Consider the following 27,680-nt stretch of genomic DNA (forward strand, 5'->3'; position numbering starts at 1 on the left):
ATCCGCACCATGGTTCGGCTTGAGCCCACTGGGACTGCCACGGTGTCCATTCATCTCATTGGGGCCTTCCTCCTTTCCACGGCCCCTCTACTTCACCACAATGACACCTGCTCACTGCAAGGCCAGCAGTCCGAAACCGCAGTCCCTCCAAGGGGAACGAGGAGGCCGTGTCCCCCACAACGAGTCACAGTCTCAGAAACCCACAGGTCCAATTGGGCCGCCACGTCGGAACTGACTGGACAGCAGTGAGCTTGGTGTTTGGGTTCTGCTTGAACCCATCACAATGTCCTTTACCTGTGTACGTCAGGGGCCGGCGTTCGCAGACAGGACCAGGCCCTCCTGAGACCATGTCCAGAGTATGTGAGACAAAGTCTCACCATCCTGACACACCTAAGGCTCTTCAAGACTCACATTTGGCTCTTAGTCATTTTACTATGAGCCAGCAATGGAAAATCCCATCAGGGTTTCCAGACCACCTTTTTGAGAATTCCATCCATGCCATTTTATGTGACCGTCAGCCACCACTACACTGTGAGTTTTTCAAAGGGATCATGAAGTTGTTTTTGTTTTTCACTTCTGTATCCTTAAAAGCAATCACATAGCTAGTATGAATGTTTTCTCAACAAATACTGCCTGCCATTAAATGTTGTGCAAGGAGGCCAGGGCCCTGGGGGGGTAGAGGGAGCGTGGACGGGGCAGGGGAGAGACAGGCTAGGGAGGAAGGCGGGGAAGGCAAGAACCGCATGCATGGGGGGATTGATGGGATATTGTTGTTGACGTCATTTCTTGAGGTGAGCTGTGTAAACATAGACAGTGTGCTTCTTTAAAAACCAAGAAAAAGTTTTTGATTGCCTCCAGATTCCTTATCTTTCACACCTAAATATTAGTCTGAGGCCTTAAACAAAGTGGCATCATCCTCACTTCTAAGCAACTATCTATATTGAGTTAAATAAACCATAGTATGAAAAAATATTTTAATTATAAATATAATTTATAAATATTTTATAAATTTATAAATATTTATGATTACAAGCTATACCAGAGAATGAAGCAAGGGTGTTGGCCCTCTACGTGGGGCCTTCATCTTGGACGAGCTCAGCTGGCATTCTAGAACAGGACTTCTCAAGGGGAGGGCCACGCTGGGAACTTAACCAGACAAGCATCCCGGTCTCTGGAGGTGGGGCCCAGGAATCGGTTTGAACGAACCTTCCAGCTGATCCTAATGCACCCAGCAGTCGGAGAAACACTAACCAGCAGACTGGGACTCCCCCGTGGTGGGCCGCAGGTGGGCTGAGAGTGGGATGTGACACGGAGCTCTATTGCACCAGGGACTCAACTGTTGATGAGCTTAAGCTTCCTGAGGGAAGGGCTGTCTGTGTTTTCATCACCGCTGTATTCCCACCGCCTAACCCCACCCGTGGTGCATGGCAGATGCTCAACAAATGCGTGTTGAATGAATTGAAGAATGAATGAGGGAATAAAATCTGGAGCTGGGCCCACATGTCTCTTCTTCTTCTAGGATTGGAACGTCCATTAACATCTGACCCTTGCCCGCCCACCACATCCGCGGCATCTCTGTGCTCCAGAGAGGAAGCAGGTCTTGGGGCGCATCATGATTTCATCGTTCTTAGTGCTGGCCGTTGGTGCCTGCCTTAGCAACTCCTTAGTGCCAGGTAGGATTGGGGATCCGAGGTGGAGGGATGGGGGAGACCTGGTACAGGGGAAAGGGTTGGTGGGTGGGAAACGTGTATGTTCAAGGCCATGGAGCCATCTGAAGTGCTTTGGAGTGGCAAGACAGCACAAAGAGCCCTTCCACTGTGGGTGTTGTGTTGATGGGCCACTTGCCCTCTTTTTTCAATCCGTTCTTTAATCAGCTAAAATGCAACGAGCCCCCGATAATGGTCCCCCAAGTCTACGGATGCTGGGTCACCCGTTGGTATTGTCTGCTGACTGTCCCTCGGGGCAGTGTGCTACTCATGGGCTTTGTCATCCATGCTCAAGGGTCCATCTTCCGCCTGCACATGTCTAAGCAGAGTGCAGGACCCTGGGAGGTCAACTCATTTTTTTTTTTGTGGCCACCCAGCAGTGACAATGTTTATTAATGACTTGTTACAAACAAAATATATTTATGTAGAAAACCTTTGCGGTGCAAAATATCCCTCCCACTCCCCATAGCCGGAGCTGAGCTCCCGAGAACAGGCAGGGAGCGTGCCCTGTGCAGTGGGTGGGGGGGTGGGGGGACCCCTGGCCCCTGTGAAGGTGTGGAAGGAGGTACCACTTGGGCTGTGTCCGAGCCCCCTGGCAGCTTGGGGCCGGGCTGGAGAGTGAGCTGCCGGAGCCTCCACCTTGGGCCCTCTGCTCGGTCCTCGCTCACACCAGCCTGCACTCCTCACCATCCACTGCTGGGGTGTTCGGGCCTCCCAGTGCCCACACGTGGGGCCCCAGGCGTTAAGGCAATGCAGACGAGGTCCGGCTGGCACTCACAGGTCAACTCATTTTGAGTACATTTTTCTGCTAATGTCTCTGTTTGAGGTTCTTACGCTCTAAGTCCAGAGCTTCCCACAGACCTGGCAGAGGGTCGCAAGGTAAATTTTTCATCGAGGGCTTTGTTTCTCAAAGGCAATGTGTCTGACAGTGACTTCCAAACCAGACCTGAATCTGGCCTGACATCCCAAGAGTCCTCACCATCAGCTCCCCTCTGAGTGCCTCCCATTTCTGTCTCCTGTCCTCCTCCAGCCCCTGCGTTTCTTTCAAGTCCTCCACTGATGTATTTGATTGCTTGTTTTCCCCTCCCACCCCCACCCCACATTCCTCTATCTGTCCCTGGAGAAGGGAGCCCTCTGGCACTTCGTCCCCTCTCACTGTCACCAAGCCTCCATCACTCCAATGGGGAGAGTAATTCCTCTCTTAGGGCTATGACCATCTGCTTCCCTAATGATTGACGGCCTCTGAAAGCCTAAGGGCCAGGTAGTTCTCCTCAGTCCTATAGGGTCACTGTCCGTTGGAATTAACTGAGTGGCTGTGGGTTTGTTTTTTGTTTGTTTTGGTTTGGGACCAGTGTGAGGCTTACGTGGGGTTGTCACTGTCTGGCAGGTAGTCGATGCTCAGAGAATGCCAGCCTTTCCTCTTCCCCAAACCGCTCACTGCCATGGAGTCAGCACCCACTAATAGCGGCCCGTGTGGACAGGGTGGAACTGCCTCTGTGTTTCTGAGACTCTGACTTTTTTTTTCTTTCACGTTTTCGAATGCTCGGTTTATCCACTGCAGACACACATCACACCATCTAAAAATAACTCAAACTACGAAGGATGAAAGCATTGGAGCAAGCGTGAGCATCAGTAAGGGCATAATAACAGCGCTCGTCACACATGTCATTCTAGCCTCAGAGGCCCAACAAGCGACTGTGACTCTTTACGGAAGAAGAAGGCCCCATCTTCCTCCCAAGGAGCAGCTGCTGGCTCCCACCAGCTGGCCTCATAGCTAGGAGATGAGGAAATGAGGGTGTAGGGGGATATTGGCCCTCCTCAGGTCTGACAGCCCGGCAGTGGCAGAGCCAGGGATAGAACCCCAGCTGTCGGAGGTCCAGGCTGTCCTCTAATCTAAGCTGCATTCCTGGGGACCCCGTGTTACTCTGGTATAGGGTCTCTGACTTTTTGGTGGTCACACCCACATGGGTGAAAGATTAGTAGATCAATTTTTTTTAAGCGGAAAAGAGGCAAAATGAAAAATCAATATTCAGCAATTCATTTTTTCCCAGTTTCTTCTTAGGCATTCTGGTTTATGTGTCATGGTATTGCATTGTGAGTGCTCCCCCACACCTGTCCCTTTCACGAAATAGAACTTAAATTAATGTGCGTGCATTCCGAATGTATCTTACGACAGGCTTTCACATATGTACACCCGGCTCAGGATCCTCTGGACTACAACTAGAAGGCTGACAGGTCAAACCCACCCAGCAGTACCACCAAAGAAAGGCCTGGTGATCTGTTTCTATAAAGATAGAGCCAAGAAAAGCACATGGAGCAGTTCTGCTCTGTAACACAAGGGGTCGCTACGAACCAGCGTTGAGGCAATACCATCGGTCCCCTGAACCCCCCCCCCCCCGTCTCTCTGCCCACCCCACCCCCACTGCTTACAACCTCCATCCCGATGAAGACATATCATTCCTGGTCATGAGATGCCCCAAGACTTCCCTCTGCCCCTCCCAACCAATACTCCTGCCCCCATGCCAAAAGAAACAGCTAGGCTGGCTTTCTGGTCAACAAAGACTAGTTTTGCCTGTTTGGAACCTCATTTAGCAGGAATGAGACTGTGTGTATCAACAAGCACTCTTTACATTAGCATTCTCTCACAAGCATTTGCCTGCCATTTAATGGTCCGTGAAACAATGGCCTTCTGGCTATTCATGTGCCCAAACAAGACACCATCGCTTAAGCCAGTCTGTTGGCACGAGGTCAGCCTGACATCCACTGAACGCCCCCCCTCCCACCATCATCACCAAATGGCCAGGCGCTGGGGTGGCCCTGGTGCAAAGACCAGGGCTCTGCCCTCTTCAGATTCCCGATGGAGCAGGGAGCAAACACAGCTGTGACCCGGGGCACCTGGTGTCGGAGCTCCTGGGGAGACACAGAGAAAGCCCTGGCATTTCGGCCAAGCTTCTGGGGGTTGGGGGCTCATAGGCAGTCCCCACTCTGATGCACTGAAAGTAGGATGAAGCTGGGTCCAGCCCGGAGCCCGCGGGCTCTCTGGCCACAATCACCACCAGGCCTCATATTTCATACCTTCTCTCCATTCTCCTGGGCAGAAGCTCCAGGGCAGGAACTTGCACACAAAAGTGGAACAGAGGGCCAGGCTCTCCACGTTCCCGGCTGGGAATGGGGGACACCTGAGCAGACATGTCCAGACGAACCAGGACGAGCGGCACACTGCGGGGGTGAAGGCAGTGAATGAAAGAAATTGTGGTGGGAATGCAGGGAGAGGACTCTTGTCCCCAACACGTGGCTGCGAAGGAAGGAGACAGGTCCCCTGTAGGAACAGCAGCATGAGTGTGGGTGGACCCTAGGCGTGAGGAGCAGGCAGCTTTCCTGCTTCTCCTCAGCTTGAGGCAGGGGGCTGGGCGTCCTTCCTGCTGGCCAGAGCCATGTGTGTGAGTTTTAAGTCCTTTGGTTTCTTCAGGAAGAGATCATGGTTGTGGGTGTTAGCTGCCCTCAAGTCCCTTCTCACCCAGGGCCATCCTTCTGGTCTTGGGCCAGCCTCACCAGGGCTGTTCTGTCAGTCCATCCGCTGCGGGGCTTCCTCTTTGGTGCTGACCAAACATGGTGTCCTTTGCCAGACTGGTCCCTCCTGACCACGCGTCCACAGTACAGAAGATTGGGTCTCCCCACCCTCGATTCTAAGGAGCATTTCTGTCTGTCCCTCTTCCAAGACAGATGTGCTCCTCTTCTGACAGCCGTGCTGCTCCCAGTAGTCTTTACCAACACCACCATTCCAGCGCCTCGGTGCTTCCTGGCTTTGCGTTCGCCATCTCCAGGTTTCACACGCATATGCCGTGATGGGAAAGGTGGCTCCCAGTGGGCGCACCTTCGTCCTCAAAGCAAGAAAGGGCAACAAAGAATAAAACAAAGTAACGTCTTTGGTTTTCGAACTTTTTTTCAGATCATTTTATTGGGGGCTCTTACAGCTCTTATAACAATCAGTTGTCTCAAGCATATTTGTATCTAAGTTGCCATCATTATTTTCTAAACATTTAGATTCTTTTGGAGCCCTTGGCATCTGCTCCTCTTTTTAACATTTGAAACCGGGCTTTTGCCCAAGGCAATGCACCGTTTGATCTCCTGACTGCTGCTTCCAGGAGCACTGACTGAACCCAAGCAAGAACACCTTGACCACGTCCATCTTTCCCCCATTTCTCATGGGCTGCTTCTTGGGCCTGTGTGAGGACTCTTGTTTTCTTTGCATTGAGCTGGGTTCAATGCTGAAGGCTGTCGCCTTGGATCCGCATCAGTCAGTGCTCGAGTCCCCTGTGCCGCCAGCAGAGGTTACGTGGTCAGCATATTGCCGGTTGTTAATGAGCCTTCCTTCAACCCTGACTCGGTTCTTCATTCAGTTCTCGGGTGGTTTGCTCCGCATACAGACTGGATATAGATGGTGAAACCATGTGATCGGCCTGACGTTTTTCCTGATTTAAAACCGGGCCGTCTCTGCTTATTCTGTTCAAATGAGAATGGCCCATGCACTTCTGCCTCTTGGTCTATGTATGAGTTCTGCAGGCACATGATCGAAGGTTCCAGAATATCCATTCTTCACAATGTTACCTGTAATCTGTTATAGGCAGCACACGGTCTAATGTCTGTATGGTCCACCGAGCACAGGCAAACATCTCTCTGGCGATCTCTGCTTTCAGCCAAGATCCACCTGCTTTCAGCCAAGATCCACCGGACCTCAGCAAAGCTACCCCTTGTTCCACACCCGCTCCTGGATCTGGCTGCACTTTCTGGCAGCTCCCTGTCAATGTACTGCAGCAGCAGCAGCAGGTTTTGTTTATTGGCTTCAGTCAAACTTGACTTGGGCCGCCTTGACATGAACGATATTGTTGGTGATTTCCAGAGCCTTTGGAGCCCCCTTCTTGGGAACGGGCACAAAAAGGGATCCCCTCTAGCCACTTAAACAAGCAGCTGTCTTCCAAATGCCTGAGCATGGACCAGAGACTGCGCCCAGTGGCACACTCATTTGTCGAAGCAACTCGGTTGGTTTCCCACCAATTTCTTGTTTTTCACCAGGGCCTTCAGTGCAGCTTGGACTTCTTCCTTCAAGGCCATCAATTCTTTCTTTTTAAAAATCATTTTATTGGGGGCTCATACAACTCATATCACCATCCATACACCCATCCATTGTGTCAAGCACATTTGTACATTTGTTGCCATCATCATTCTCAAAACATTTGCTTTCTACTTGAGCCCTTGGAGTCAGCTCCTCATTTTTCCCCCTCCTTCCCTCATGAATACTTGATAATTTATAAATTATTATTATTTTGTCCTGTCTTACACTGTCCGATGAGTCCCTTCACCCACTTTTCTTTTGTCATCCCCCTGAGAGGGGATTATAGGTAGATCTTTGTGATCGGTTCCCCCCACTCCCCCACCCCCCACCCCTCCACACCTTCCCCTTCCCCTCCTGGTATCGCTACTCTCATTATTGGTCCTGAAGGGTTTATCTGTCCTGGATTCCCTGTGTTTCCAGCTCTTATCTGTATCCGTGTACATGCTTTGGTCTAGCCAGATTTGTAAGGTAGAATTGGAGTCATGATAGTGGGGAGGAGGAAGCATTTAGGAACTAGAGGAAAGTTGTATGTTTCATCGATGCTACCCTGCACCCTGACTGGCTCGTCTTCTCCCCTCGACCCCTCCGTAAGGCGATGTCCAGTCGCAAGGCCATCAATTCTTGATCACAGGCCACCTCCTGAAATAGTGGCATGCTGGCCAATTCTTTCTGGTACTGTGTGTTCCTTCCAGATTTCCGCCTGAGGCTTGGAGGGTCCCCTCGTGTGTTCAGTTTGAGAAGTGCTGGGCGGGGTCTTCCCTTTTGGTTTCTAAACTCTGCTTTCACTTTGCTTATGCTTCACTTAGTCTCCCGGAACTACCTGTGGCGCCTCTGCTCAGCTCTCCCGCTCCACCCACTCTGACTTTCTGCACCCTGGCTCGCAGCAGGAAGTGCGTGCGGAAGGCGGCTCTTCACCCTCACCTGAGCAGGGCCAAGGGGAGGAGCTATGTCCTCAGCTCACCCACATGCAAAGTGACCTTGGGCAAGACCCCTCCTACATCTCCTGGCCTCGGTCTTCCCTCCTGTGCAATGGAAGGCCATTAAAAGTCATAGCTCCCCAAGCTGCCTCCGAGTGCCAGGCTCCCGTGGACAGGAATCCCAGGCCTCTGCTAGGAGAGCAGGGCTTCCAGCCCTGGGGGAGGAGTTATGGGGTAGGGGGTGTGGAGAGGCTGTCCACTCTGATCCCTTCCTCTGAGCCAGGAATGTTCCTTATCTGATCCAATTCAGTGCTCACAACAACCGCAACCCTGTTTGACAGGAGAGGAGACTGAGGCTGAGGAGGTAATGTGCCCGGGGTCACACAGCTACCACTTGGCATAGCCTGGGTCTTGACTTTCATTTTAATCCGCTGCCTCTGTCAGATTCTTCCCACGGCGGGCTGACTGCTGGGCCCACACATACACGAGTGAGTGAAGGGGGTGGCTCTGGCCCTTGTTTTAGTCTCAGATGGTAAAGTGCTGCCCAGGGGAAGCTTTGATTAGGATGAACGAGGGATGCGGAGGCAGGGACACAACATGATCCCCTGGCTATCACTCTTGGCCTATCAGGAGTGAGATGCCAAGGGGCTCAAGTGAGACAGGGGGATAAGAATTGCTGAAAATGAGGGCGACTGCTTTAAACTCGGCACTTCACAGAAAAGGCAAGAAGTCTTGCTTGGCCACACTGCTCATCACGGCTACGTCGAGTTTGTGCTGAACCTGCATTAATGGCTAAGCCGAGCAGAGTTTATAATTGATGGCTGGGTACATCTGGGGATCCCTGCACTTGGAAGGAGTCAGATCCCTCGGAGAGGTTAGATATTACCCTTCTCAGGGAGCTGGCACAAGTCATCTGCTGTCTCTGCAGAACCTTGCTCTCACCTGGGTGGCAGGAAAGCCCAGCTCCGCCGGTGTCTGCCAGTGCTGTGTGGCCTTGGCCCAGTCGCTTAGTGTCTGTTTCTTCAATCTATGATGTGGCTCACAATGTGTTTGGAGGAATTGACCAGCGTAACGTTTGTAAGCCATCAAATGGGCAACCATGGCGTCCTTCTCCACGTCCAGGGTGCTCAGCCCTCCCCTGTGAGGTGTTGGGGTGTCCCTAAATCAAAAGAAGGGAAGCCATCCCTACCCTGCCAACTAATCTGCTATTGTCCTGTCCAGAGAAAGAGAAAGACCCCAACTACTGGCGCGTCCAGGCTCAGCAGACCCTGAAGAATGCACTGGAACTTCAGAATCTCAACACCAATGTGGCTAAGAATGTCATCATGTTCTTGGGAGATGGTGAGCCTTGGGGGCGGAGGGAGGATCTCAGGTGATGGGGTCTATCTAGAAGGCATGGGAGGGACCAAAAAGTCTGCTTTTCCTGGGAGTCCCCTGAGCACCACCATTTCCCAGAGCCACCTCTGGTCCCCACTACTCAAGCCTGCCTTGGCACCAAACTAACCCCTGCCCCTCAGGATTATGGGAGCAAGGAGCCATAGAGACAGAGCCCCTCCACTCCCCACTGCAGGCATGGGCGTTTCTACGGTGACAGCCGCCCGCATCCTCAAGGGCCAGCTCCACCACAGGCCCGGGGAGGAGACCAGGCTGGAAATGGACCGCTTCCCCTTCGTCGCCCTTTCCAAGGTGAGCCTACCCCAAGCCGTCCTGTCCGCAAGCTGACCCCTCAACACAACAGCGTGGGGAGGAAGGAAGAGGCATGGGGTCCTCTAGACATGGCTGAGTTGCGCACATCCTGTCAGCTGCCTCCGCTGCCTGGCTCCCAGGGCCCTGCTGTCAAGTGAGGGCAGCAACGCTTCTTTGCAAGACTTTCGAAAGTTTAGCTCATGAACAAACAAAGCCACTTTGCATTGCAGTGCGTTATTAACATCCATTGAGTCAGCACCCCCTCCTGGTGACCCCGCAGACAAAGTGCTACCCAGTCCTGCACAAGCCCCCTAGTTGGTTGCAGCTCTGTAATGACCCAGCATGTTTTCATTGGCTGGTGTTCAGAAGTAGCGTGCCAGACCTTTCTTCCTAGTCTGTCTTAGGCCGAAAGCCATTCCACATCACAGCAGCCTGCAAGCCTCCGCTGATAGACAGGCATCGAACCCAGGTCTCCCACACAGCAGGCGAGCATTCTACCCACGGAGCCACCCCTGCCTCGTTAAGTAAAAGATGGCATGGTGTATTTAAAAGGGCGCAGGTAGTCGACAGTTTGAATTTTCACAGTCAACATGGCTGTCTACCCATCATCAGATCAAGAGACTGAACGTGACAGCAGCTGAAGGTCACCCCAAGTCTCCTCGGGCCACCCCTTTCCCCACCAAGAGTCACTACCCGCCTGCCTTCCCACAGCAGAGGTGCACTGGGCCTGCTGTGTAAATGAAACACCAGCTGGTGCGCGTACACTCAGGATTGTTTGTGCGCCAGCCATGGAGCCCCGGTGGCATCGTGGTTACACATTGGGCTGCTAACTGCAAGGTCAGCAGTTTGAAACCAGCAGCTGCTCAGAGATAAAGCTTCTACCATAGAGACAGTCTTTTTTTTTTTTTTAGTGGTAATTTTTTAATTTAATTAATAAATCTTTTTATTGGGGCTCATACAGCTCTTATCACAATCTGTACATACATCAATTGAGCAAAGCACCCTTATACATTTGTTGCACTCGTCATTCTCATAATTTACCTTCCACTTGGGTTCCTGGAATCAACTCGGTTTCGAGACAGTCTTGGAAACGGCCCTATAGGGTTCCTGGGAGTCGGAATTGACTCTGTGGCAGTGAGTTTTGTTTTGTTCGTTGTATTTCATGCATCTGTCCTGAGGTGGTTTGGGAGAGGAATCAGGTAGCTGATGGGAAGGGTTGGAGGCAGGACACATGCAGCAGTAGCTCTCGCTTTTGGTGCTGGTGGGTGACAGCAAGTCCCCTGGACACTCAGGGTCCGGCCCCGGCGCACTGCTTGGGAAATAGCAGATGCATGCGCTCATAGTTGTGTGTGTGTGCATGTGTGCGTGCCTTCTAGTTGCTCACAGGGGGGTCCTGGTGGCACCATGGGCAAACACTCAGCTGCTAGCCCGAAGGTGGCCAGTCTGAACGCACCGTGCCCTGTGGGAGAAAGCTGTAGCCGTCTGCTTCTGTAGAGGTGACAGGCTCGGATCGACTGTCCTGTCAGGCTGCTGTGAGTCGGCCTCGGTTCCGTAGCTGTGGATTTCAGCAGTTCTCAAGCTGTGGAACTGTTTCCACAGTTCCTCACCACCACATGAGGACGTTTTCAAGGGTCGCGGCATTCAGAAGGCTGAGAACCACTGCTCTGTATCCCAACAGCCCTTGCTGCTGCCCCTGCTCCCAGTCTCCTGACTCCTTCCTTCTTTACGACTGCCCCCTCCCACAGAGTGACCTCAGCCAACCCAGCTTGCTCCCTGCCCCCTTCTCTTCCACCAAACCCTCTCTTCTATGTAGGTTGGAGACCCAGGTTCTGGTCCCTTCCTGCCTCACCATGGCTGCCTGGGCACAGGGCAGGGAGCAGACAGCCTGTTGGTCCTGGGGGGAGCTTCAGAAGGTCATGCCTGTGTAGAGCAGGGGTGGGCAGTAGTGTGGGGCAAGGCCTGGCCATCTCCTGACTTCCTTTGTCACCTGCAGACGTACAACACCAATGCTCAGGTCCCCGACAGCGCGGGCACTGCCACCGCCTACTTGTGTGGGGTGAAGGCCAACGAGGGTACCGTGGGGGTGAGTGCAGCGACTGAGCGCTCGCAGTGCAACACCACTCAGGGGAACGAGGTCACGTCCATCCTGCGCTGGGCCAAGGACGCTGGTGAGTGGGGCCCTCCACAGGGAGCTGGATCCAGCTCTGTGAGCTGCCTGGGCCTCAGTCTTTCTAACCGTGCAATGGGGAGACTGTTGAGAAGGTCTTCTCCGGGACGCTTTCCGCTCTGATGTTCCAGAAGTCAGTGCGGTAGGAAAGTCTAGTGGTAGGAGTAGGTTCTAGCCTTAGCTCAGCCATTGACCAGCCGAGGAGGCCCCAAGCAGACAGCCTTATTCTCTAAGTCCTTGGGCAGTGCCAATGGTTCATGCACCCAGCTGCCAATCAAGAGGCTGGTGATTCAAGACCCCATAGAGGTTCCTTGGAAGAAAGGCCTGGTGATCTGCTTCCAACAACCGGCCTTTGGCAACCCTCCTCTGATACATGGGTCGCCATGAGCTGGGTTTGACTCAATGACAACTGGTTAGCTGATGGTTTGTGTGCCGGGGCAGGAAATGGGCGTGGAAAAGCAGTCCGCTCGAAGGTGGGGTGTGAAGAGGAAATGAGATGTTGTATACAGAGACCCTCACCCCACTCCTGACCCTCCTCCCTAAAGGAGGTGAACCTGGAATTGGGATGACCTGACCCATACCCTCAGGAACTGGTGACTCAGGGTACAAGGCAGATTCACCCAAATGATCCTACCTGGGGCCCCTTGGTAAGGGCTCCTGGGGGTGGACTGCTTCCCAGAGGAGTGGGGTTCTGCTGTGTCTAGCCCAGGTGCTCACAGTTCAAGAGGGTCACGCAGCACAAGAGGGTCACAAGCATTTGGAAGCCACACCCTTTGTCCATATGGGGATATTGAGACCCAGGCACTGGAACTGCTGGGAAGCTAGTCTTTGAGGCAGCTTAGACACCCCATGTCCGACACGGTCAACCCCCCCCCCCCGTGCCCCTTAGGCAAGTCTGTGGGCGTCGTGACCACCACGCGAGTGAACCATGCCACACCCAGCGCTACCTACGCCCACTCTGCCGACCGGGACTGGTACTCAGACAACGAGATGCCCCCGGAGGCCCTGAGCCAGGGCTGCAAAGATATTGCCTACCAGCTCATGCACAACATCAAGGACATTGAGGTGAGGGCGGACTGGGGCAGCCCGGGGACAGGGCTCCTGAGCGGGTTGCCTCACGCCCGGGCTGGCCTGGGACAAGCTGCTTGGCCTGGCTGCCCACACACCTGGGAGGAGGACTCCCCACCCTGAGGGGATTTGTGGCTGGAGCAGGGAGGCACTGGGGGATTTAGTTGTGGTTGGCTGGGGGTGAAGCCCCCAAAGCCCGGCGCCAAGGGATTATTGCAAACACTGGAAACTGGTGTGGCGGCCCCCTCAACACGGGAGCTGGTGGCTGGGGCGGGAGGGGGGTACAGCGTGGCCTCGGAGGGGAGGGCATGCCCTGCATATTCCCACGGGCAGAGGCACCAGGTGTCTCACACACTCAAATGCACTTGGGAAGGAGGCAGGGTGAACGATGGTGAGTGAACGCTCTCGTCGTAAACAGCAAGCCTTTGCATCGTGGACCTGCTGTTTGCTGGCTGTGTGGTCTTCGGTCGGTGACTTGACCTCTCTGAGCCTCATTTTGCCCCTTTCTGGAATGCGCTCACCTCCATAACCCCATAGCAAGAAGGAAAGAATGTTCCTTCTACAGAGAGTCCAGCACAGGACCTGATCCTTCAAGGTGGCCAGACCGTGGTAGTGCCCCTGCTCCAACATGCCAAGCGCGCCCGGGCACACAGGCATAGCATGCGTCCCGAGGACCTTGTCCGCCTGATGCACAGACAGTCCCAACTCTGGGCTCTGAAAGAGGAACTTCTGGCTTGTTCCTCGTTGCTGCCTGAAATGAGGGTATGGCAGGGGGGAAGGGGGTGTAAGGCCCTGAACCTTAAATGGGGGCTCATTGAGGCTCAGACACCCAGGCCCCAGATACCCCCACCACTGTTTCTCCCCACTACCAGCTCTGTCTTTTTCCTTCCTCCTGTGACCTTTCCCCCAATTTCTAAGTGCCACCTAATGCCACCTCATCCCTCTACCAACCCATGGCTTCCCTCTTCCAAGCTGTGGATCATGGACCACCTTGGAGGACAGCACCCAATCAAGCCTGCCCAGCCAGCAACTCTTTGAGGCCAAGTCACCCCATCCTAGAGTGCGCTCCCTCCCCACCTGTGTGATAAGGCCGAGAGCCCCACCTGCCCCCTCCTCCCCGGGGCCCTTGGAGAGCACAGTGAGGTCACCGATGTGAGAACATGTGTCGGACAAACCCAGGCTGTAATTACGGACTGATCCTCAGAGAGATTTGGCAGACAGTGCCTGAACTGGGGGACCGGAGCCTGAGGGGGGAGGCTTTCCAGCTGGGGAAAGGTAGGGGGGTCACTCACAGGAGGAGTGAGGGAAGACTTGTGAGGCCTTTCCTCCCCTTGCTCTCCTCTCTCTCCTCTCACCCTTTCCGCCTCAGCCCCACTTCCCCCTTCACCATCACTGCCCAAAGCCCCTCAGTCCCCAGGCTGTCCGTTCATGAAACACAAATCCTGGTGTCCGCCCTGAAAATAAATAGCTTCTGCTAAAAAAGAAGAAAGAGAGAAAAAGACACCAACCCAAACCCCAAAGCCAAACAGCCGCTCTGTTATTTGGGAGGTTAATGAGCCCGTGTGAAGGCCCTTCTGGGCTGGAAGCACTGCGGCTCCAGCAAGAAGATTGGGGGCTTCACTCCCCACCCTGGAAATGCCAAGGGGCCAGGTTCTGTGGGAACAGGGGGTGGGGGAAAGAAGAAAGGGCGCAGGCAGTGACATGGGGTCCCCTTCTTCCACATGGCCTCCCTGCCCCAGAGCTCAGGGCTGGAGCTCGAGCAAGGAGCTTGCCCCTCAGGAGTATTTGCGTTTCTACTGCTGGCAGGGAGCCTGGCTCCCAGAGTCCCCATCAGGGCCACCGGTACCGTGTGGAATAGCTCTATGATGGGGCCAGGTGGGACTTCAAAAAATTTCGTGGAAAAATTCCATTCTGTTTTTTTCCACGTACATTCATCCTGAAGGCCCCTCTTCTCTCCTCCCGGTGACCATTCTTGGGGTAGTAGGGTGCTTCCACCTACAGGCATGGAATCTGAGGTTCTGTAACGGGCTCAAAAACCGACATAGCCAGGGTCCAAACCCTAGCCCCTGCCCTGCCCTGCCCTGCGCCCCTGGTCTGGCCTCCAGGCCCCCTCTCTGCCGTGCAGACCCCAGGTGGTGAGGTGGGGAATGGGGTGCAAGGCAGAGTAGAAGCTGTGAAGCACCAGGCCTGGAGACTGGCGTGCTGGCATCAGCCCAGCTGGGCTCTGCTCTCCCAAGGTGTCGGCCAGGGTCAGTGGCCTGGGCCGGAGCCCACGGTGACAGGAGGACAGCGGTGTGGTGGTCACCGCGGGCGGCAGCTGTTTTGCTCTTGGCCCCCATTTTTAAAATAGCCGGGACTTCAAACATGGGTTCCCAAGGAAAGCAAACAGCCCCACGTCCATCCGCCCGCACACGCCAGCCGGGTGGGTAAAATTAGCCTGGCCCTGATTACACAGACGGGGAGGCCAGCCCCACTGTTTGCCCAGCCTGCGGCGGGCCGGCTCCCAGCTGGGCTGCCCCAAGACCTCCCTGGCAGAAGGGTCTTGCCCTCAGAGGGCTCCTCCGGCGGGCATCAGGTCAGAGAAGCCCTGGGTTCGAATTTGGACCGTGCATTTACTAGCTAGCCTGGGGAATAGAAGCCACTTTCTCAGTCGGTGCCGTGATATGCGGCTGTGCCGTGCAGTGGGTAGTTCCCTGTCTCATCACCCAGGACCTGGCCTTCTGTGGATACAGTGGGAGCCTGCTGGAAGGCCAGTCAATGAGGCTGCTGGGGGGCGGGGTGCAAACCCTTCACACACTCGGCTGCTAGTTGAAGGACTAGGGGTTCAGGTCTGCCCAGAAGTGCCTCTGAAGAAAGTACTGATGGCCTGTCTCCAAAAACGCAGCCCCTGGTAACGGTGGAGTTCAGCTCTAGTCTGACTCAAGTGAGGTCCCTTGAGTGACAATGGCCACAGGTTCGCGGGAGCTCAGGGAGCTCAGGTCTGAGCCCAAGCCACAGCCCCGGGACGCTCTTGACTCCATGCTGGGGGTCAGCAGGAAGTTGATTTTCCCTCCCAGGTGGGCAAGGTCGCCGCTCAGCGGGGGGCAGACAGACTGGACTCACCAGGCTGTCAAGTGTTCCCACCACCCCCAGACCCCAGATGTCCTGGGACATCAGGGCACACTGATGGCTCCTGTCCCCTGCAGGTGATCATGGGGGGCGGCCGGAAGTACATGTTCCCCAAGAACAGAACTGACGTGGAGTATGAGATGGACGACAAGGCCAGGGGCACGAGGCTGGATGGCCTGAACCTCATCGACATCTGGAAGAGCTTCAAGCCGAGACACAAGGTACTGCCTCCAGGGCCAGAGGGTCACTGTGCTAACCCATGGGGGTGCTCTCTCCTGGGTCATCGTAGGCAATGGAGCAGCTCCTCCCAGGGGGTTGGGGGGAGGGGGCGGCGGGGCAGGTATTAGAGAGGGCTAGGGGGCTGTCAGGGTGGGGAGAGTAACCTGAACGGCTTTTCTGACAGTCTGAACACCTACTGTGTTCAGGGCCTTGGCTGGGCAGCAGTACCAAAGGTGAATCAGGTGGGGCTGGGACTTGAAAGTGGATGCCCAGAAGCCCAGGGGAGGCCGGGAGAAGTCCCAGGAGGGCTTCTAGCCCTGCACACGCACCAGGAAGGGCTGGAGAAGTCCCCTGGTGGAAGGGGGAGGTAGACAGTGGGGCGAGGCCAAGGCAGGGGCAGGTGGCTGCAGTAGCAGTGGCAGCTGGACGGCCCAGTGGGCTGCCTGGGGGGAAGCCTGCGCTGGCGCTCCTTTTAACCAGAGCATAGAGTGGGCGGGGGAGTCCGGGGGCGTGGGAACGGCCCTTTAAATCCATGGCACGGGGCAGCTGGGGTCTGGAAATGACTGTGGTCAGGGCTGAAGACAGTGGGGAGCAGTCTGGCAGCCACTTTGATGTCACTCTGGGCTTGGGTTTCTGAGGGTTCCAGGACTAGTCCTCAGGGAGGCCTTGTGGGATGGGGCTGGGCCAAGAGCCTGGTGCAGGCAGGCCCCAGGAATGGCCCCCACGGGATGGGGGTGGGGTGGGGCCCTGGGTGGCTTTCAACCCTTTCCCTTCTGACTCAGCTCAGGCTCCTGGGAGCTGCATCTGGCCCACCCCCAGGGGACACGTCCCCTCCCAGCCTCATTTTCTCCATGTGAAAGTGGGGCCAGAGCTTAATCCTTCCTGCCTAGGCAGGGTGCTGTCCCTAGAGCTGTCAAGATAGTGTTGTAGTGTCCCAGATAAAACATATTCTGAGAAGCACATTTCTTAAGAGTGGGATGAACTTGGACTACTTCCTCATTGCATCCTGTGTACCTCAGTGCCCTCATTAATAAATAATCATCCTAACTGTGCCCCCCTTGTGCTGACGTGAGGCTGAAATGAGATAAGGCATGAGAACCTCTTCAGTGGTGCAGGGATCCATCCTGAGCCTCACTTCCTAAGGACACAATGCTGAGCCTTGGTCTTGCCGGGAGCCCGAGGCCGGGCCCTGAATGGTGCCATTACCAGCTGCGCCGGCCCACCACTTCCCGTGGTCTCCATGCCCTGGGGAAGCCCCACTTCTTCCCATCCGCCTTTGCTTCCTCCATGGGTTTCCATGACCCCCAGACACACAACTCATACCCCTTAGCAGGCACCCCAAGCTCCTCATCACCTGCCCCTGCCCCTACTTTTGCCTGTGGCCCTCCTCCTCCACTTTGGGACGCTCAGGTCCCAGGTAGAACTGCCAACCGGATGCCCTGATCCCTGCATCTGGACTCGCCCGGCCAAAGTTGCCAGCCACACCCCCGAGGGTTCGTCCCCTGCAGAATCAATTGCCTGCTGACTAGTGATTTCTTGAGATCAGCCAGAGTAGGTCTACAGAGAAGGATTGTTAACCGACTGAAGAAATAAATGCAGTCCTCCTCCAGGCTCTGCCCAGGCCCCCCCTCACCCAAGTGCTAACCGGGGCCCTTCCTTCTAGCATGCCCACTACGTCTGGAACCGCACTGAGCTCCTGGCCCTTGACCCCCGTGCTGTGGACTACCTCTTGGGTAAGTAAGTGGAGAGGGAGTTGTGGGGGACACCCAGTGGAGTCTTCAAGGCCAGGGCTGAGTGAGTCAGATTTGGGGTGAGGCCGCGACAGCCCCCCAACCCTGTCCTCACTTTGCCCTTGGGCTCCAGCCTGTGGGAGAAGTAAGGACAGAGGCCAGGATCGGATGGCTGTGCAGCGTGACTCACCTCGGGCAAAATCGGGAGGAAACCAGAGAGGGAGAGGGAGCCTGGGCCCGGCACACAGCTGATCATAGAGTTATGACCCAGGCGGGCGAGCCCCACCCTGCTGGCAGCTGGGACCTGAACTTCTCCTGGGCTGTGGAGAGGGCTCTCGAGTCTGCTCTCCCGTGCAACCAGGGCGAGAAGCCAGCGTGTTGTCCCTGGCAGTCCTACCAGGGGTCTGCCAGGCTTGAGAGCACAAGTCCCTGGGACCACCGTGCAGACACCTGGGTCCTGTCCCCAGTTGGCTTGGCACCCATACGTGGCAGCAAACACCTGCAGCAAATGTCTCCCTGGAGGCACAGCTCCCTGGTCCTGGGTGTGTTGTCGATGATTATGAGCTCCTGGAGGACACACACACACACACACACACACACACACACACACACACACACACACCCTTCTGCTTGTCTGGGTCCCGCAGACTATGGCCCCACAACACACAGAGCCAGGCCCATCCTGCAGCATACCCAGGCCCACGGACTGGGCTCAAAGCCAGAGCAGCAGGTGGGATCCAGCTCTGCCACCAATGAGAGGCTGACCATGGCTCAGTGGCTTCTCTCTGTGGCTCAGTGAGATTAAGGACTCACCTGCAACAGGAGCGCACAGACAGGATTCACATCAGGATTGTCGTGAGGATGAAGTAAGCTAACCCACACCATAAATGATGTCTTCTTGTGTAACAAATTCCCCTAGGTTTAATGATTTGGAGCGCATGGTTGTTAGGTGCTGCTGGTTCCGACCCCGTGACGTTGTGCTCAGCAGAATGAAGCACTGTCCTGTCCTGCACCATCTTCACGACGGCTGCGTTGTGCGGCCACCGTGTCAATCCATTTCATCACGTTCGTGCTCTTTCTGACCCTCAACGACAACCCTGATGGGGGATCCTGTCTTTGCGCTCATGTTACCAATGACTGACACGCTTCCAAGACTGTCCCTTCTGATGAAATGTGTTCACGTCTTGAGGTGCGTTTTGGCTGTACTACTTGGAAGGCCTGGCATCCTAGGACATATTCGATATTCTATGCCAACACCATAATTCAAAGGCAGCGATTCTTCTCTGGTCTCCTCTTCCCGTGGTTCAGCGCTCACATGCATGGGCGACTATTGAAATTCGCATGGTTTAGGTCAGGTGCACCTTAGTCTTCAAAATGACATCTTTGCCTTGTAACACGTCTAGTAGGTCTTTTACAGTAGATGTATCCGATCCACCCTGGCAATTGATTTCTTGACCACCGCTTCCAAATCGAACGCAACCCCTGACAACGCCGGTCTTGGCGTTGCTAATTGGCACGATTGTGATTTTTGTTTCCCTTGTGTGGAGGCATAATTCACATTGAAGGATGGACGGTCTTTGATCGTCCTCAGTAAGCGCTTCAAGTCGTCTTCATTTGCAGCAAGCAAGGATTCTCGGGGATTTTGCTCAATATACAGTATACAGTCTGGTGAAATAATACAACCCTGACTCACACCTGTCCTGATCCGATGGCGCCCAGTATCCCTTTCTTCTGTTCAGTCGAAGGACTCTTGGTCTGTGGACAGCTTCCATCCAAATGAGCACAGCCAAGTGTTCTGGAATTCTCAGTGTTTGCAATGTCATCCATAATACATGCTCCACAGAATCAGATTCACAAGGCCAATGTCTTTGCAAGGTCACTAGAGCACAAGTCCACTTCTTTCAGGGCTTCTCAGCAGGATCTCTCATTCTGTGTCTTCTTCTAAATCCAGCATTGACGTTCTGACCAGTCCCTGTTAATGTACCAATGCAATTGTTTTTTAAACATTTCTTCATTCTTGTATTCATTAGTTCCCCATTTCCCCCAACCTCCCTTGCATAGCCCTAAGAAACTATTAATCCAGTTACTGTCTATAGGTTTCATAGACAGAAAATCATATCCTAAAAAATAAAACAAAGGAAAACCTCAATCCAAAAGAAAGGTTGGAGGGGACTAGAACAAATTTAAAATGGAGAACAAAAGGGAGAACAAATGATAAGATGTTAAATTTTAACCTAACTAATTAATCAGGAGGCATAATTGATGTGGAGACTCTGCAAATGAGTTTGGTTTTCATTGTCATTTATTGCCTTCTGCAAACTGGTGCTCAGAACTTGAGCTCTAGTACAATTCCCTCATCCAGTCTTGGACTTTATTATTATTTTATAATTGAATAAACTTTTTAATTACTACTTCTTAAAAATGTTTAGTCATAACATGTGGGTTTTTTTAAAACATTTTATTGCCAGACATCAATTGTGTCAAGCACATTTGTATATGTGTTGCCATCACCATCATTTTCTAGACATTTATTTTCTATTGAGCCCTTGTCAGTTCCTCTGGGTTTTTATTATTTACAGTCCTTGGATCACAAAGGCTAGTGTACTGCTTCCATATGAACTTAGCTGACACCTCAGATGGTTGCTTGTTTTAAGACAAGCCTGTAAGACCTCAGAAACTATTCTTTCTGATAGTCGGGCACCGTCTAGTTTCTTCACCACAGTTTGCTATAGCACCCCTATCTTTAATGATCTCTTCATGAGGACAAGTATTGAGAAGGGCCGTATCATAAGAATTAATTGTTCTTAGGTTAGGGCTTACAGCTAAATGCAGTCTCCAAATCCATTCATAGAGTGTCAGTTTATATAGATCCCTGGTCCACTTTAGAAAATGATTATCATTTTATTGGGGAACATTAATAATCTCCATGGGTAAAATTACCCTGAGTTATTGATCATATGCCACCTCCTAAAACAGACTGAACATTGACTCATTCTTCTTTATATAGTGACCGTGTATTCCTTCCATCTTCTTTGGTGTGTCCTGCATTGTTCAATATTTTGCCTGTAGAATTATTTAATATTGAAACTCGAGGCTTCAATGTTTTCAGCTTGGGAAAGGCTGAGGGTGTTCTTCTCCCTTGGTTCTCTAACTCCAGAGCATTGCACATTTCATGATAGGATTCTCCTTTGTCTGCTCCAGCAACCTCTGAAGTTTTCCGTTCAGCTTGTTTGGCTCCTTTACGTCATCATTCCTTTGACTCTCTTTAACTAGCTAATGGTCAAGAACCAATATCAGAGTCTCTTCTGACATCTACTTCAGTGTTTTCTGTTTTCTGATTTTTAGTGACCTTTCACTATCTTCTTGTATGAATGATGTCCTTGATGTCATCCTACAACGAATCTGACCTTTGGTCATTAGTGTTCAATGCATCGGATCTGTTCTTGAGATGGCCTCTGAATTCAGGTGGGGGTATACACAAGGTCATACGTTGGCTCTCATGGACTCATTTTCATTTTCCTCAATTTCGCCTTAAACCTGCTTATGGGGGGATCAGGGAGGGAGGGGAAAAATGAGGAGCTGATGCCAGGGGCTTAAATGGAGAGCAAATGTTTTGAGAATGATGAGGGCAATGAATGTACAAATGTGCTTTACACAAGTGATGTATGTATGGATTGTGATAAGAGTTGTATGAGCCACTAATAAAATGATTAAAAAATAAATCAATTTTTTAAAAAGTTAATCTTGGGAAATAAAAACCTGCTTATGAATGAAAGATGTCTGTTCTGGCGTTGGCCCCTGGCCTTGTTCTGAGTGATGGTATAGAGCTCCATTGATTCTTCCCACAGGGGTAGTCCCTTGATTCTGTATATGACATCTGGTATGGTCTATGTGCAGAGTCACCATTTCTGTTGTTGAACTTGCAAAATGCTATTATGTAATCACCAGCAAAATTTATATCACCAAAGTCATAGTTTCCAACTACCTAGCCTTCTTTCTTTCCAACTTTCACACTCCAATTACCAGTAATTTTTTAAAAATCTTTTTATTGGGGCTCATAAGGCTCTTACCAAATCTGTACATACCTCAATTGAGCAAAGCACCCTTATACATTCGTTGCACTCGTCATTCTCATAATTCACCTTCCACTTGGGTTCCTGGAATCAGCTCGGTTTCCCTTTTTTTCCCCCGTCCCCCTCCCTCCCCAATCCCACCCCACCAGTAATTATTAACACATCTTGATGGCATGTTTAATCAATTTCAAACTACAATCGTTTAAAAATATTCCATTTCTTTGTCTTTGTGGTTATTGGTAATGCATACTTTTTAATAGTAGCCATATTAATTGGTCTTGCATGTAAGAATGTGAATATTATCCTATCATTGATGGCATTATATTTCAGGATAGACCTTTTTTAAAAAAATCATTTTATTAGTGGCTCATACAACTCTATCACAATCCACATATACATCAATTGTGTAAAGCACATTTGTACATTCATTGCCCTCATCATTCTCAAAACATTTGCTCTCCACTTAAGCCCCTGGCATCAGCTCCTCATTTTTTCCCCTCCCTCCCCGCTTCCCCCTCCCTCATGAACCCTTGATAATTTATAAATTATTATTTTGTCATATCTTGCACTGTCCGACGTCTCCCTTCACCCACTTTTCTGTTATCTGTGCCCCAGGGAGGAGGTTATATGTAGATCCTTGTAATCGGTTCCCCCTTTCCACCTCACCCTCCCTCCACCCTCCCAGTATCACCCCTCTCACCACTGGTCCTCCTGTGTTTCCAGTTCAGGATAGATCGTGACATGTTGCTTTTGTGGTCCTAGTAGACCACATGATTGTCTGATTCAAAATGGCCAATGCCAGCCCATTTCAGCTCACTAATACTTAAGACATTGATCTCTATGACTTCCCTGCATTGCTTACGCTTTCCAGCTTTCCTGGAGTCGTGCTCCATACATTTCAAGTTCCGATGCTTGAGGGCTGCTGGTAGCTGTTTCCTCTCATCTTGAGTCAGATCTGTTGAACTTCCTATTGAACTAGCAAGTGGCTCGAGGCGCCCTGGTGGTGTAGAGCTTACGAGCTGGGATGCGATCCACGTGGTTGGCAGTTCGAAACCACCAGCAGCTCCCCGGGGAGAAAGCCTGGGCTTTCTACTCCTGTCAACAGTTGCAGGGTCAGAATCCACGGGCATCACTATGAGTCAGCCTGGACTCAATGGCGGTGAGTTTGGTTGGGGTTTGTGACCATCCGAAGAGCCTCGCTCTCCGCCTCTGCCATGGGCATGGCGGCTGCGCGAGCTCACGGAGACAGCGCTTCCCAAAGCACCCGGTCCCATCTGGGCCACACAGCCACGGACACGCTCCCTGCCGCTTTCTCTACACGCTCACCCTCTGGCCTATGGGGAATGTGAGTTCCCTGGGAGACTCCAGCTGCATCCGGGGTCCTCACCATCCAGTGCCCCCTGCCCTCCTCAGGTCTCTTCGAGCCGGGGGACATGCAATATGAGCTGAACCGGGACAATGTGACGGACCCGTCCCTCTCCGAGATGGTGGAGATGGCCATCAAGATCCTCAAGAAAAACCCCAAAGGCTTCTTCTTGCTGGTGGAAGGTAGGGACCCCCCCGGGCCTGGCCACAGGGACACTATTGGGGGTGGCTGCTGAGAAAGGAGCTGTGGGCCAGGGGTGGGGTGCCCAGCCTCGGGGAGAACTGTCCCTCCATGGGGCCCGGGAGAGCATTCCTCTTGGAGCTGCCGGGAGGGCCTGCAGTCGGAGGCGTGGGCATGGAGAGGGCACGTGGGCCTCCGCAGATGAGGGAGCTTCTGAGGCATGAGACAGACATCGTTCTTCTCCAGCCCAGCCTCCCAGGCCTGGCGGGGCTGGGGGGTTGCACGTTTTCTAGAGCTGGATGTTGAGCACAGCGCGCACAGCGGCCCCCGTGCTGTCTGGAGGCCCAGAGGCACACGGGGTCGCCTCCTGATGTGGCTGTCACTGGCTGCATGGTCGTGACCTGAACATTTCTATAAAGTGCAGATACCAACGGCTCTCACTCCCAGAGGCTTGTGAGCCTGGGAATGGGGCCCAGCAGAGACTGCAACCTGTGGGTTTCCCCGGACACTCAGCAGGGCTAAGCTAGTACAGTAAGAAATGCGAGGCTGTGACTAAGAGTCTGAAATCTATCTTCCCCCACTCTAACAGCATTGTCCTCTGTGGTTCCTGCTGCCACCTCATGGGATCCATATGTAAACATACACAGTCATGCGCATGTGCACATACAGTCTCTCTCTCACACACACGCATCCCTCCAGAGGCCCGTGACTGCCAGCCTGGCTTGGCTGCTTTCTTGCCAAACCCCGGGGTTCCCACTCAAGCTTAGCAGTCTCAGCCTGGCCCCGAGCAGGCCTCTGATGCCAGGAGCCCGCCCTGGCGAGGCATGGGCTCCCTGGGGAGTGACTGTCTTTGTAAGCAGGGGCAGGGCTGGGCCCTCCAGGCCAAGGACTCGGGAACCACAACAAAGGGAGGGCAGACCCCTGACAGGTTGCCAGGCCAGTGTGGTGGAGGCCCAGGCTGGTGGAGGAGAGGGCAGCCAGGCAGCTGGTTCCACGACCCTCAGAACTGAAAGTACCCACCCAGGCTGGCTTCCCACCCAGGGCCGCACACACAGCACGTCGCCCTCGGAGTGCACACAGCCAGCAGGCCTTGGCCTGCAGAAAGAAGCGGTCCCCCAGGGCTTCCCCCGCCCTGGTCTTCATGCTTGGAGGGACGCACTCGTGGCAGAGGTAGAAAAACAGGAGCTAGGGCACGTTCCACCCTGACTCCAACCCCATCGAATCCCGCCCAGAACATTAGCTCCCTTCCTGGGCGACCTCGGTGGCTCCCTCTTTCTGTGGGGCGTATGGTACCCACCTCTGCCCAGGACTGTGGTGAAGGAGACATCCGTGTGGCATGCCTGGCACACAGTAGGTGTTCAGACATGCCCATTGCCCTCCCCTGTGGCCCTGAAACCGTCCACAGCTCCTCGGGCAGCTGAAGAAGCAGAGCTAGGCTCGAGGGGCCTGGGGAAAGGCCCACACTTTTCGGTGGGTGCTCAACACGGTCCATGTGTGTGACTGCGATCACGAGCCTCGTTCTCTGGACGCCTGAAAAGGTCCAAGGGCAACAGGAAATGCCCACTGTAGTGTCTGGAGCATAGGAGGTGCCCGATGAAGCTGATTGCTCATCTCTCCCCAAGAAAGGCTACTTGGGCTGGAAAGGGAGGAAAGATGGGGGTACCTACGGATCTTCCCCCTGCCCCCACCTCTCTCCTCACTTGAAGACCTTGTCTTGATATCCCAAGGAGGCAGAATTGACCACGGACATCATGAGGGCAAAGCCAAGCAGGCCTTGCACGAGGCGGTGGAGATGGACCAGGCCATAGGGCTGGCAGGGACCATGACCTCTCTGGAGGACACGCTGACCGTGGTCACGGCTGACCATTCCCATGTCTTCACCTTCGGTGGCTACACCCCCCGTGGCAACTCCATCTTTGGTAGGTAGGCCTCCATTAGTGAGGGCACCGGGCTCGCTCACGGTCCCCTGGGTGCCCACCTGGGAGCAGGAGCGTTGGGGGAGAGCCAGTAAGCCCAGGGCCTGGCACATGGTGGACATTCCGTGGGCGCTTGGCTGGGAAGAAAGGCTCCCGGTGGCAGAACAGGGATGAGAGGCTGAGTGGGTTGAGTGGATGGACGGGTGGGAGAGTAGAAGGCTCCGTGGAAGATGAATGCAATAGAGTGGACAGAAGAAGGGGGCAGACGAGGATCACGTAGAGAGGAAACCAGAGAGGATGCTGGGAGGGAGGAAGGGAGGGCGGGAGGGAGGGAGGCACAGAGGACTGGGAATGGCTGGTTAGAAAGAAATTGGGTTTCAAACTGGTTTGGGCCAGGGGTGGGCTCCTGGTGCTCCAACATGACCCCTGGACTACTCCGTCCCGTGCAGGTCTGGCTCCCATGTTGAGTGACACCGACAAGAAGCCCTTCACTTCCATCCTGTATGGCAACGGACCTGGCTACAAAGTGGTGGGCGGGGAGCGAGAGAACGTCTCCATGGTGGACTACGGTGAGGCTGCCGGGCCAGGGCTGGGAGGGGACACAGTTGGCCCCGGGAGGCACTTGGGAGCAGAGTTCAGGCTTTGGGGCAAGGCCAGCAGAAGCATCAGAATCAGACCCGGGCTCTACATGTTAGCAGCAGTGTGACTGGGTGTGTAAATCATCCACCTTCCCCAGCCTCAGTTTCCCCTTTAAAAGCAGTCTACTTCCACATGTTGTCTGGAGTCCGAGACGGGCGTGAAGAGCTTAGCTGGGCACCTGCCATATGCAGAGGGCCTAGATGGTACTCTACCGGTTTTCCGGGCTGCGTAGTGTTCAAAGACCTTTCCCTAATAAGCTAAGACAGTGGCATATTTAGTCGTTCTCACTGCTCTCAGAGACCGCTGGGGGGGGGGGTGTCTAGTGACAAACCCCAATCCTTCCTGTCACCCTGCCCTGCCCAGCCCAACAAGCTGTCAACCTCCAGAGACCATATGTGTCAGAGTAGATGACCCTGCGCCCCACAGGGTCTACAGGGTCTGCAAGGACTGACCTTGGGCAAGTAAATATCCAAACCTTTCTTTTGGGCCGATTGGAGCTGCCAACCTGCCCCTTAGAAGCCTTGGCTCTCTGTGACCCCAAAGAGGCTCTTCTTTTGGTGGGGAGTTTGGGGGGCAGTGCAAGCTTCTGACTCAAGAACCCACTCGGGTTCAAAACCCACGGCTTTGAACAAAAGGAAGCCAATGAGCTTCTGTTCCTGCTCTCTGAAGCAGGGGCGTGGCGGGCACGGGGCTGGAACTGGGCACACACAGCGCCAGCCTCGCCACTCCCAGGCTGGCACCTCTCAGTAAGTGCTTCTTCTGGCCCACAGCACACAACAACTATCAGGCCCAGTCGGCCGTGCCCCTGCGTCATGAGACCCACGGCGGGGAGGACGTGGCCGTCTTCGCCAAGGGCCCCATGGCCCACCTGCTCCACGGTGTCCACGAGCAGAACTACATTCCCCACGTGATGGCCTACGCAGCCTGCATCGGTGCCAACCAAGACCACTGTGCCCTGGAGAGCTCGACGAACGGCCCCTCTCCTGGGCCCCTGATGCTCCTGCTGGCCCTGCTCCCCACGATCACCTTGTTCTGAGCCCCCAAGGCCTGGGCACACACCAGCCATGAGAAATGGCCACCTCCCTCTCCCTGCACTGCCCTCCTGCTGGCAGCCCACACCTCCAGGGCTGGGGAGGCTTAGGTGGCCTCCACAGCTGCCTCAGAGGGGACCCAGGAAACCAAAGCCTGCCACTGCCTGGCCAAGCTCTGCAATACCAGGCCGGACTGCTCCTGCCACCCCCACCCCCCGCCGGCCTCTGCTCCCTCCCCATCACCTCTCGGCCAACAGGGTGGGAAGCTCTTGAGCATACAGACAGCAAGTACAGACTGCAGAATTCTCAAAGTATCTTATTTTTCTAACAAACATGCTTCTCCAGACTTGGAGGCCCTAGAGCCTCTATGGAACATTCCAGATCTGACTCCCCCTCCCCCACTGCTGTCCCCTTCCCTGCCCCCGGAACCCACCAATGTCCTACTATGCTTCTGTCCCTGCCTTCAAGCCCCGTCCTGCTACAGAGGAGACTAAATCCCTCTCGCAAGAAGAAGTCTGCTCCCTGACTCATTCCAAGGCCATTCGGGTGACTAGGAAGTCAGTTCGTGGGACTGGCCCCCCAATTCAGGGTAGCCAAGCTGGGCCTACAATTCCTGACTCCCAGCACGCAAGCCAGCTCCTCCCTGAAGTGGCTCTCCTGTTTGGAATGGCAAAAAAAATTCTCTTTTTGGTGTTGGTTAAAAGGGAACTCAAAACATTTAAATAAAACTTTCCAAATATTTCTGAGGACAGAGCAGAGTC

At 53.8% G+C, this 27,680-nt stretch overlaps 1 protein-coding gene across 2 annotated transcripts; it reads left to right on the forward strand.

Moving 5' to 3' along the window:
* Positions 1-1,526: 1,526 nt before the first annotated feature.
* On the forward strand, positions 1,527-27,621 carry ALPL (alkaline phosphatase, biomineralization associated). Of its 2 annotated transcripts, XM_075538443.1 has the most exons (11): positions 1,527-1,673; positions 8,958-9,077; positions 9,307-9,422; positions 11,416-11,590; positions 12,479-12,654; positions 15,843-15,986; positions 17,648-17,717; positions 23,201-23,335; positions 25,061-25,252; positions 25,699-25,818; positions 26,659-27,621. In XM_075538443.1, the coding sequence occupies exons 1-11, from the start codon at positions 1,613-1,615 to the stop codon at positions 26,922-26,924; spliced, it is 1,575 nt and encodes a 524-aa protein (XP_075394558.1). In that variant the 5' UTR covers positions 1,527-1,612; the 3' UTR covers positions 26,925-27,621. The 2 variants fall into 2 exon arrangements, with proteins under 2 accessions (XP_075394558.1, XP_075394561.1); XM_075538446.1 differs by lacking the exons at positions 1,527-1,673; positions 9,307-9,422 and having other exon boundaries at positions 8,971-9,077.
* Positions 27,622-27,680: the final 59 nt, after the last annotated feature.

Source organism: Tenrec ecaudatus, chromosome 1 (genome assembly GCF_050624435.1).
Source record: "Tenrec ecaudatus isolate mTenEca1 chromosome 1, mTenEca1.hap1, whole genome shotgun sequence".
Lineage (NCBI taxonomy): Eukaryota > Metazoa > Chordata > Mammalia > Afrosoricida > Tenrecidae > Tenrec > Tenrec ecaudatus.

Coding starts and splice junctions, on each gene's coding strand:
- ALPL (XM_075538443.1), top strand. CDS start 1,613: ATGATTTCATCGTTCTTAGTGCTGGCCGTTGGTGCCTGCCTTAGCAAC. Junction 15,987..17,647: donor GCTTCAAGCCGAGACACAAG/GTACTGCCTCCA, acceptor CCTTCCTTCTAG/CATGCCCACTACGTCTGGAA. Junction 17,718..23,200: donor TGCTGTGGACTACCTCTTGG/GTAAGTAAGTGG, acceptor TGCCCTCCTCAG/GTCTCTTCGAGCCGGGGGAC.